The sequence below is a fragment of the Entelurus aequoreus genome, linkage group LG21 (assembly GCF_033978785.1).
Source record: "Entelurus aequoreus isolate RoL-2023_Sb linkage group LG21, RoL_Eaeq_v1.1, whole genome shotgun sequence".
In the NCBI taxonomy this organism is placed as follows: domain Eukaryota; kingdom Metazoa; phylum Chordata; class Actinopteri; order Syngnathiformes; family Syngnathidae; genus Entelurus; species Entelurus aequoreus.
Genome location: NC_084751.1, coordinates 25,295,223 through 25,307,288, shown reverse-complemented (window position 1 = coordinate 25,307,288; position 12,066 = coordinate 25,295,223). Strand labels below are relative to the sequence as shown.

General features: G+C 38.0%; 2 protein-coding genes across 2 annotated transcripts in view; one reads left to right on the top strand and one right to left on the bottom strand.

Annotated features, from left to right (window-relative positions):
- Nucleotides 1-12,066, top strand: part of LOC133638611 (uncharacterized) — a 79,906-nt gene that overhangs the window by 55,480 nt on the left and 12,360 nt on the right. Inside the window, 6 exon segments of the mRNA XM_062031400.1 lie at nucleotides 2,799-2,869; nucleotides 2,931-3,031; nucleotides 3,101-3,220; nucleotides 3,306-3,443; nucleotides 3,511-3,665; nucleotides 6,438-6,537. Of these exon segments, the coding sequence (XP_061887384.1) occupies nucleotides 2,799-2,869; nucleotides 2,931-3,031; nucleotides 3,101-3,220; nucleotides 3,306-3,443; nucleotides 3,511-3,665; nucleotides 6,438-6,537 (685 nt within the window).
- The window catches only part of LOC133638549 (CMP-N-acetylneuraminate-beta-galactosamide-alpha-2,3-sialyltransferase 1-like), a 143,222-nt gene that overhangs the window by 128,908 nt on the left and 2,248 nt on the right, over nucleotides 1-12,066 (bottom strand). The gene's annotated exons all lie outside the window — the stretch shown is intronic.

Sequence of the window (12,066 nt, the reverse complement as noted above, 5' to 3'; positions counted from 1 at the left end):
TTCAGGACACAAAAACAGGTACAAACAAGTAGGAAAAGTAGGTTTTGCATAATAGGATCCCATTTTAAGAGGTGTTTTGAGATTAAAAAAAAAAAAAAAGAAAAAACCTTGAAAATAAAATGAGAAAAGTTAAAGATAATCTCCAATCTTCTTTAAAAAAAACATTCAGGTATGCTCAATTCTTCAGCTAACAAAAGAACTAAATGTGAAATAAAGTGCCCTGGTTTAAGAGGACATGTTTGAACGTCAGCAGCAAGATGAAAATAATGGACCTTTAAAAAATTGTGGGTAAACATTATTATAGGACATACACACTAATATGTTAGCCAGGAACACCAACCTGCTAACTGCTTCATGATGCTGTGTGACAGGCTGTGGTCTGAAAATTACTTTTAAAAAGTCATTAATTCTAGTTACTCATTACTTTACCAAAAAAGTAATTGAATTACTAACAAATTACTCTATCATAAATGTAAATAATTACAAGGGTTAGTAATTAAAGCATTACTTTAAAAAAAACTTCTGGCATAAGACAGTTGAGAATAGTTTCATATGAGAGCAGTGTGTGCGTTTGTTTGTGCCTTTAAAGGCCTATTGAAATGATTTTTTTAAATTTAAACGGGGATAGCAGGTGCATTCTATGTGTCATACTTGATCATTTCGCGATATTGCCATATTTTTGCTGAAAGGATTTAGTATAGAACAACGACGATAAAGTTCGCAACTTTTGGTCGCTGATAAAAAAAAAGCCTTGCCTGTACCGGAAGTAGCGTGACGTCACAGGAAGAAGGATTCCTCACAATTCCCCATTGTTTACAATGGAGCGAGAGAGATTCGGACTGAGAAAGCGACGATTACCCCATTAATTTGAGCGAGGATGAAAGATTCGTGGATGAGGAACGTGAGAGTGAAGGACTAGAGAGGCAGTGCAGGGTGTATCTTTTTTCGCTCTGACCGTAACTTAGGTACAAGGTCTCATTGGATTCCACACACTCTCCTTTTTCTATTGTGGATCACGGATTTGTATTTTAAACCACCTCGGATACTATATCCTCTTGAAAATGAGAGTCGAGAACGCGAAATGGACATTCACAGTGACTTTTATCTCCACGACAATACATCGTTGACACACTTTAGCTACGGAGCTAACGTGATAGCATCGGGCTCAAATGCAGATAGAAACAAAATTTAAAAAAAACCCTGACTGGAAGGATAGACAGAATATCAACAATACTATTAAACCATGAACATGTAAATACACGGTTAATAATTTCCAGCTTGGTGAAGCTTAACAATTGAAGCTAACTAACTTAGCTACGGAGCTAACGTGATAGCATCAGGCTCAAATGCAGATAGAAACAAAATTTTAAAAAACCCTGACTGGAAGGATAGACAGAAGATCAACAATACTATTAAACAATGAACATGTAAATACACGGTTAATAATTTCCAGCTTGGCGAAGCTTAACAATTGAAGCTAACTACGGAGCGGCGGCGACGGCGGGCGTTGTAGATTTCGACGACACCCCGGCCGCCATCAGAGTCGGCAAGAAACATATATTTCCCCAAAGTTACGTACGTGACATGCACATAGCGACACGCACGTACTGGCAAGCGATCAAATGTTTGGAAGCCAAAGCTGTACTCACGGTAGTGCGTCTTGTATCCAGCTCAAACACAACACAACCTCCTGATTGTGTTGCTGTAGTCCGCTGCTAATACACCGATCGCACCTACAACTTTCTTATTTGCAGTCTCCATTGTCCATTAAACAAATTGCAAAAGATTCACCAACACAGATGTCCAGAATACTGTGGAATTGTTCAATGAAAACAGAGCAGTTTGTATGGTGACACATTGGGTACGAATACTTCCGTTGCCGTTGTGACGTCACGCGTATACGTCATCATACATCGACGTTTCCAACCGGAAGTTTAGCGGGAAATTTAAAATTGCACTTTATAAGTTAACCCGGCCGTATTGGCATGTGTTGCAATGTTAAGATTTCATCATTAATATATAAACTATCAGACTGTGTGGTCGGTAGTAGTGGGTTTCAGTAGGCCTTAAAGACGTTGCTTGTTGCCTTGTGACGTGTGACATTAGTGACGTGTGACGTCAGTGACGGCAGTTTGTCGAATCCGACGGCAGCTCTTTTGAATCTCTCACTGGTTTGTGTTACCTCTGCTTAGTAATTACATTTCATGTGCTTCCATGGCTGTATGTTCTTGTCAACAAACAGGGTATTGTTTGGATGGCAAGTTTGTCACTTCAATCATTGATATGTTGTTTAATATTATCTCCGACCTTTGTAGTTACTAATGTGCAGTGTCGTCTGTGTCAAATTGTAAGGTGGTGAAAAAAACGTTGTCTTTTACTGACCAGTTACTTCAACTAAAATCTTGTTTCTTCTGTGTTAGAAGACTTTAAATGTGTGAGTTAGGATTAGTGGTGCCACAGGCCCGCTCCCATCTGTGCATGGCACAGGAGGTTGGAACACACAGAGTGATCAGTGACACTTGTGCGTCAATCACTTGTCCATTTGGTTATGGTTTAAGTTTATTTGAAACATGCTAAACGGATGGGCGAAGATTTTACTCTAGAATGATCAAATTTGGATTTATTTTAGGAGCAAAATGCAATGAAAAGGTTGAAATCCCTTAAGTCGCAAAGTCCATTTTTAGGCGCATTTGTGGTTCTTATTTGCTGAAATTCACCATGCAGACAGGATGTACGTTGATTTTCAAATAGTTTGACACCTGTGATGAAGATGTTCAAAATGTGTTCCACTCCTCCAGGTGGGCACAGGTGAGGTTTCCGCAGCATGGATCGGATTGAGGATTTGGGGGCTCATCGATGGACAATACACGTGTGTAATCCCTGTTTATTAAAAACGTCTCCCCTGATGGGTCTAAAAGTTATCCCTGCAGGTGGCAGGACCACTCCCCCGTCTCGTACACCCACTGGAGTCCCGGTGAGCCCAACAACGCCAATGGGGAGGAACAGTGTGTTCAGATGAACAGACATCAAGGTAGGGTACTTCCTCTTATCCGATAGTCAGCAGATTGACCCTAGGATGATGTTTGCGAACATGTTCAAGGCGGATGGAACGACGTAAACTGCGGTCGAGCCGCAGCGGGTTATGTGTGCAAGAAGTTCCCCGGTGACATACACACTCCTCCTCCGCCCACGCAGCCTTGGGAGGGACACTGTCCCGCTGGTAATGCAAGGTTTTTTTTTTTATGAACATGAGGACTGATTTTAAATGAAATAAAATCCTGCTCACAATCCTTCCTCCTACTTAGGATGGCTACGTTTCAAGGACAAATGTTTCCTGCTCAAAGGAAAGAAGAACGACATAAAAGCCAACTGGACGTATGCAAGGAGCTGGTGCAAAGACCAAGGAGGCCAACTGGCCGTTATTGATGACCAATATGAAAACGGTCAGTGGAGGAAACATTATTAGTGAAAATGAGATGATTTGTGCTCTTAAAAAGTCTTCCTGTCTAGACTTTGTGTCTAGTTACCTGAGAGACCTGCAGCCTCCCACATGGATCGGCTTGTCTGATATACTGGTGGAAAACCAGTACGCATGGAGTGACGGCGTCAGTCCAGTCCTTTACACTAACTGGAACGACAAAGAGCCCAACAATGCAGGCGGGACGGTGAGACTTAGGGCCTGATTTACTAAGTTTCACATACCACACAATCACGGAGTACTTACAAGCAGACACAGTGTGTAGACAGAAAAGGGAGAACGGACGCATTTTGGCTTAAAAACTAACGATAAAGGTGAAGTTATAACACTGAAACGCCCTCAGAAAGAGGTGCTTTAAGACATGGCTAGCTAGCTAGCGGCTAAAGTCCAGCCCCAGTCGGCAGTGTTTTAGCTACTTCTAAATCACTAATCCTCACCTCCATGGCGACAAATAAAGTGAGTTTCTTACAAGTATCATCCCTGCAGGACGAGGAATAGCTAAACATGCTTCACTACACACCGTAGATCACCGGCGTCACAATGTAAACAAACGCCATTGGTGGATCTACACCTGACATCCACTGTAATGATATCAAGTACAGTAGCGTATCTAGTCGATACTACTATGATTAGGTCGATATTTTTTGGCATCACAACATCTTCTTTCGTTTTTTTTTAATCTATATTATGTTTAAAAACTCAGGTAATATGTCCCTGGACACATGAGGACTTTGAATATGACCAATGTATGCCTGTAACTACTTGGTATCGGATTGATACCCAAATTTGTGGTATCATCCAAAACTAATGTAAAGTATCAAACAACAGAAGAATAAGTGATTATTACATTTTAACAGAAGTGTAGATAAAACATGTTAAAATAGAAAGTAAGCAGATATTAACAGTAAATGAACAAGTAGATTAATAATTCATTTTCTACCACTTGTCCTTAATAATTTTGACAAAATAATAGAATGGAAAATGACACAATATGTTACTGCATATGTCAGCAGACTAATTAGGAGCCTTAGTTTGCTTACTTACTAATAAAAGACAAGTTGTCTTGTACGTTCACTATTTTATTTAAGGACAAACTTGCAATAAGAAACATATGTTTAATGTACCTTAAGATTTTTTGTTAAAAAAAAGCCAATAATGCACATTTTTTTGGTCCCCTTTATTTAGAAAAGTACAGAAAAGTATCGAAATAATTTTGGTACTTTTACCGGTACCAAAATATTGGTATCCGGACAACACTAGTGTGTACTATTGTTGCGTGCGCTCACCTCAGACTGCACGTGCTATTAAAAACTGGCGCAGGCCGCCTTATTTAAATGTGTATTTTCCGTGTACTATACGAGGCATCACCACGGAGACATTTGATCATTTACTGCGCATTCATATTATCATGCTCTACCTAAAGCGTTATGCTATCTTTTTAAACAAGGATGAGATATGTACCACTTTTTATGGGCATTTTAGAAGCAGTCGTCCACTGCATCCATTTTTTCTTTTTACCGCTGAAAGTGCACGGGAGAGAGGTTGCACACTGTGCTCAAGAGGCCAAAAATGCATAATCTTTTTCATATAGGAGATATGTTAATACAAACCCCAAAACCAGTGAAGTTGGCACATTGTGTAATTTGTAAATAAAACAGAATACAATGATTTGCAAACCCTTTTCAAGTTATATTCAATTGAATAGACTGCAAAGACAAGATATTTAATGTTCGAACTGAGAAACAACATTTTTTTTTGCAAATAATCATTAACTTAGAATTTAATGGCAGCACCACATTGCAAAAAAGTTGGCACAGAGGCATTTTTACCACTGTGTTACATGGCCTTTCCTTTTAACAACACTCAGTAAACGTTTGGATACTGAGGAGACCAATTTTTGAAGCTTTTCATGTGGAATTCTTTCCCATTCTTGCTTGATGTACAGCTTAAGTTGTTCAACAGTCCGGGGGTCTCTGTTGTGGTATTTTAGGCTTCATAATGTGCCACACATTTTCAATGGGAGACAGGTCTGGACTACAGACAGGCCAGTCTAGTACGCGCACTCTTTTACTATGAAGCCACAATGTTGTAACACGTGGCTTGGCATTGTCTTGGTGAAATAAGCAGGGGCGTCCATGATAACGTTGCTTGGATGGCAACATATGTTGCTCCAAAACCTGTATGTACCTTTCAGCATTAATGGTGCCTTCACAGATGTGTAAGTTAACAAAGTTTTCCAGTTCAAACCTTAAGTATCTTGTCTTTGCAGTCTATTCAATTGAATATAGGTTGAAAAGGATTTGCAAATCATTGTATTCTGTTTTTATTTACAATTAACACAACGTGCCAACTTCACTGGTTTTGGGGTTTGTAATAAAGTTGCCTGAAAAACAATGAACGTCATTAAAAAAAAACTAAAGGACACCGACGTGCATTAATTGAATGTGGTCTAATCCAGTCCTTATAAATTATAAAAGCAAATTGCTGAATAGACAATATGTCAAAAAAAATATTTCTGACAGTCCAAATATGTTGACACACACACGTAACAGATGATTCTCTGTCAATCATCTCTCTTTGCAGCGCGAGCACCCATCCTTTCTCATCGCTGTGTGCGTGCCAGTTTAAACTTACTTTTCGGACGTCCTAAATAATACGCTAAATAGTGCTCACAGCATAGAGTCAATGTTGATAAATCACATTGCGCATGCTGTATAATCAGCATATATTCGGCATATTAATAAAGACATACACAAAATGGATTGCACGCCTTATTCTGCTCACTTAACAGACGTAATCCACTTAGCACATGTTTAGTAGATCAGCTTTGCGTGTACCATCAGGTTTGCACGTGTTTTAGCACACACAAACCTTGACCGTCTTAAATCAGGCCCTTAGACTGTCACTCGTTTAGTCGCTATGACGCTTCTCACTCGCGTAATCTTGCTTCTTCCACCAGGAACACTGCGTGGCTATGACGCACAGCACCCTCGTTAGTGGCAAGTGGAACGACGACGCCTGTCATAAGGAGCACAGCTTCATCTGCTTCAGGAAGAAATGTGAGTAATACTTTAACCCAGGGGTCGGCAACCTAAAAATGTTAAAAGAGCCATATTGGACCAAAAATAAAAAAATAAAATCTGTCTGGAGCCGCAAAAAATTAAAAGCCTTATATAAGTGTTTTAATGAAGGCGACACATGATGTAAGTGTCTATATTAGCTTACTATCAAAGGCTGACGCAAATATTCGTTGACAGAAATGTTGTATTTAAATTTTTATTCTACACATTTTTGCAACATTGTAAATCATTAGTAAAATGTAGGGTTCTCACAGGATGAGATAACTTCTGGAAATTACTGGCTCAGAATGGCCTAAGGTATAGATGTGTGTGTCCAAGTTTAAGGAAACGACAGGCTGTCTTCTTCTAATGGATTTATTACAATCTTTGCAAGCTGAGTAATGTTTGTTGTGGTCTGGAACAACATGGCACACAAACAACTATGAGAAATGCAGCCAATATTACATACAGATAATGTGTCATGAGACATGCAAATATAAATACACAGAGGACATAACTAAAGGAAATTAAATTAGCTCAAATATACCTACAGATGCATAATGATGCAATATGTACGTACAGCTAGCCTAAATAGCATGTTAGCATCGATTAGCTTGCAGTCATGGATTGACCAAATATGCCTGATAAGCACTCCAGCAAATCAATAAAATTAACAAAGCTCACCTTTGTGCATTCACGCACAGCATAAAACATTTGGTGAACAAAATGAGACAAAGAAGGAGTGGCATAAAACACGTCTTTCTGTGGCAGCATCTGAGAAAGTTGTACATGTAAACAAACTACGATGAGTTCAAGGATCGCACAAATTAGTAGGACAAAACGGTGCTTGCCAAATACTCTCATCAGTGAAGCATGTATAGCATTAACAGTGGGATTTCCAACAATTAGAAAGGTTTGTGTCATGTTTAAAATATATTAAAACAAAAAATATATATTTTTCTTTATATTTTTCCATTTTCACACATCTCTGAAAGAGGTCCAGGGAGTCACTAGGACGGCGCTAAAGAGACGCATGTGGCTCTAGAGCAGGGGTCACCAACGCGGTGCCCGCGGGCACCAGGTCGCCCGTAAGGACCAGATGAGTCGCCCGCGGGCCTGTTCTAAAAAAAAATAAAATAAAATAAAAATTAAAAAAAATAAAACTTTTTTTTTTTTTTTTTTTAATTAAATCTACATAGAAAAAACACAAGATACACTTTCAATCAGTGCATCAACCCAAACAACCCCCCCCCCCCCCCCCCCCCAATGCACACTCATCCACACCCACTCACACAAAAGGGGTTATTTCTTTCTGCTACCAATATTCTGGTTCCCACAACATAGACAACACATCTGCAAGGGACACAGTCCCTGAAGCACACATGATTGTATAGGCTGCTGGTCCACTAACATTTTCATTAATTACTATGTTTTATGTAATTATTTTTATATTGTTTTACTTTCTTTCTTATCCAAGAAAATGTTTTTTATTTATTTATCTTACTTTATTTTTTTAAAAAGGGCCTTATCTTCAACAGACCAGGTTGTCAATGAAATTAGATTTGTTTAAAGGGTTTTTTAAACCAGGCCCAGTCCAGATAATGTCCAAGTCGGACTCAGCAACACACACCTTCATTCATGTACACAGAAAAAAATTAGGGAACACAACGGATTGCATATAATTTATAAACAAAATTACATTTTCAAAATAAGCATTTATGTACAGTCCAGATTATGTTCAGGTCACTCAAATTAGGGAACACAACAACAGATATCATATAATCTATAAACATAATTATACTTTCAAAATAAGGCTTTGAGCACTTCTCATCTTTTTTTTAATGTTTTTTGGCATCATTATCGTTTTCAACCATGTAACTTTCTAAAGTTAGAAAATACTGAATAAATGTTTTAAAGAAAGTAATACTAAGTGAATATCTGTTTTTGGCCTTAAAAATAAACATTTTACCGAGTACTATAATTAAATTGACTAAATCATGATTGTCAATGAACTCTCCTAAAATAACAGAAACCACATTAAGCTTCATAAACAAACCAATCCTTAAACACATTTTTTCAACTTCCACCCAAAACAAAGACACAATATGACAATACCAAAACAAATGCAGGGTGGATTCAGGCTCCTGACAACAAAATCAGCAATCATCTGACTCTGTCATATTCCATAATTTTAACATTTTCCCTGTGGGTAAGAAGTTATAAATAATTTTAATTTGAAAATAACGATTTTGCACATCGATAGTGGTTTTATAGATTAGTTTGAATATGGCATCCCATGGCAACGGGCAGTCAAAAAAGTCCTCCCATTTTCCATTTGTGTTGTATGAGGCAGCCTTCAAATATTTCTTTATTAAATAAAAATTATATATTTTTCTATTTATTTTAGTTCCTTTTTGCCAACTAGAATTTCTTATTAGAGGTTTACAAACTAATAATTTAGTAGTTCCATAATTAATTATTTGTTTCCATCTTTTCCCAATTACTCCAGTTAGTTGATAAAATGAAAAGCTTGAGCAAGCATCACCATACATAGCTCTAAATTCATCATACTTCATAATTTTACCATTCTCATTGATAATATCATTGACAAAAATGATTCCTCTTTCAAACACATTTTTCCAAAAGAAAGGCTTTCCATCTATTACAATATTAGAGTTCATCCATATTAACTGCTGCAAAATATCGTCTCTTTTTTCTGGCACATAAAATTGAAAACACCACTATGAGTGGATTGTTTCCTTTATGAACCCCGCCATGTTTCCCAGCAGACTCTCTGGGAGGGGATCACTTGTAAAAAAGGATACAATTTCTTTTGATACAGTACATGTTTTTTGTCCAACAGGACATTTGTGTACCACTCAATGTTTAAATACATCTTTGGAACAATTGATGCTTTTAAAGACAGACACATAGCTTCAAGGTTGAGAAGTTCCGGCCCCCATATTCATACTCTTTGTACAAAACCTTTCTTTTAATCTTTTCTGGTTTGCCGTTCCAGACAAAATCGAAGACCCTCCGCTCATAAATCTTAAAAAAAGTTTTGTGATGGAGCTGGTAATGACAAAAACAAATAAATAAATTGAGGAATAACTAACGAGTTGGCAATAGACATTTTACCATACAAGGTTAGGGATTTCCCTTTCCATAATTGCATAATTTTGTCCAGCTTTCTTAGTCGATTATCATAATTTACTGAGCCTAGATCTTCCAGATTTTCTGGGACAACAACACCAAGTATGTTAACTGGTCCATCTGTCCACAAAACAGGCACTTTGCATTCCATTCGAAAGGACGTTCCCTTTAGATTTCCGATCCTTAACATTCTACATTTATCATAATTAAGCTTAAGGCCAGATTGCTGTGAAAATATGTCCAAAAGATTAAGAAGGTTCCGCAAACAATGAGGAAAAATCTTATCTTTGTGAATCAGCCTTTTCTGACATGAACTTCATCAAGAACAAACACAGAACACGCCTCACTGATGCACATCTGCAAGACTCACTCAGAGTTGCAGTGTCAAGTTACACACCAGAGTACAACACACTAGTTAACAGCATGCAATGCCAGGCTTCCCACTAACTGACAAAGAAACAGATAACAGATTTGGTGTCCAGTTCAAAGTGTGACATGATTTAAAAATTTGAGAGTTTACTTTTGTATTTTACATGAGTTATTATTTGTACAAACATGGTGCAAAGTAATTCATGATTTGTTAAAAAAATGTTAGTGGCTAGCTAGTTAAAATGGGATATTGTGATTTCACAAGACTGTCTTAGAAGTGATCATTTGAAAATGTTCAATTTGAAAAATGTGCACTTAGAGAAAATATAAAAATAAAGTGTTGCATATTGATATTTATCTGTTTCTATTGTATATTTATTGTGAGAAATCATTAAGATGATCAGTGTTTCCACAAAGATAAATATAATTAATTATTAATAATAACAGAGTTAAAGGTAAATTGAGCAAATTGGCTACTTCTGGCAATTTATTTAAGTGTGTATCTAACTGGTAGCCCTTCGCAGTAATCAGTACCCAAGAAGTAGCCCTTGGTTTCAAAAAGGTTGGTGACCCCTGCTCTAGAGCCACGGGTTGCTGACACCCGCTTTAACCAAAAGATGTCAGGCTAAGAGCCAGAGATATACAAAAGCTTTACTCGTAATTATTAGAGCTTTCTTTGACTAAGGATTTTCATAATGGAATCAGATTCAGTAAATGTTGCCCGTTGGCGACAAAATAAACAGATGATATGTAGTAATGTATACTGACTGGTCACTAGGTGTCAGTAACGTCACATGCATCGGCGTCAATATTTCCAAGTTAATAAAAGGTACTTGTAAAAGAAATACAGCCTTTCGTTAAAGTCATCAAAACAAAGATCTCATTTGCAACTTTTTCCAACTCAATAAAAAGCTAAACTTTGCCTGGTCTGCTCAGGCGCGCGGCGCCAAAAAGACATCAAACTCGACTAATTTGTGACAAAAGTACCGTATGTGAACCTGCGGAAGGATCCAACTATCTCAGTTTGTCGATCATACCAATGCAACCAATCCAATTTCACACGTCCCGCAAATTGAGACGTTGCCCCGCATTGCTAACAGTCAGCCTCTCGTTTTGAAATGCGTGTTTTGTACGGGTATTCTGGCACTTATCAGTTGGAAGGCACTGTTTGGAGAAAGTAGTAAGAGGCGGGCTGTTTATTCATGTCAATCGAAAGTCAATCAAACGGCGACGCAGACGGGCACAACCACCAACAAGAAACATTGCAAATCAGGTAAGTACGGCCTCGGCCTGTGCAGCACTAGCGGAGCCATGGAGAAAAGAGAGAAAAGCACGACTTTTTACAGTTACAAAAAAGTAAATGCAGCTTCTAGAAAGACTGGAAACCAAATATTCCTTGGTGAAACCAGAGCAAGGTGAGTCTGGTTAAGTTTTGTGTCACTTTTGATGGACAAAACTTGAACAAAAACCAGCCAGGTGCTCTCCTTGGTGCAGGTAGGGGGTAGCGGGGGTGTATATTGTAGCGTCCGGAACAGTTAGTGCTGCAAGGGGTTCTGGGTAATTTGTTCTGTTGTGTTTATGTTGTGTTACGGTGCGGATGTTCTCCCGAAATGTGTTTGTCATTCTTATTTGGTGTGGGTTCACAGTGTGGTGCATATTTGTAACAGTGTTAAAGTTGTTTATACAGCCACCCTCAATGTGACCTGTATGGCTGTTGACAAGTATGCATTGCATTCACTTGTGTGTGTGAAAAGCCGTAGATATCATGTTTATTGGAAATGGGAAAGAATTCCACCTGAGAAGCTTAAAAAATGTGTCTCCTCAGTTCCCAAACGTTTACTGAGTGTTGTTAAAAGGAAAGGCCATGTAACACAGTGGTGAACATGCCCTTTCCCAACTACTTTGGCACGTGTTGCAGCCATGAAATTCTAAGTTAATTATTATTTGCAAAAAAAAAAAAAGTTTATGAGTTTGAACATCAAATATCTTGTCTTTGTAGTGCATTTA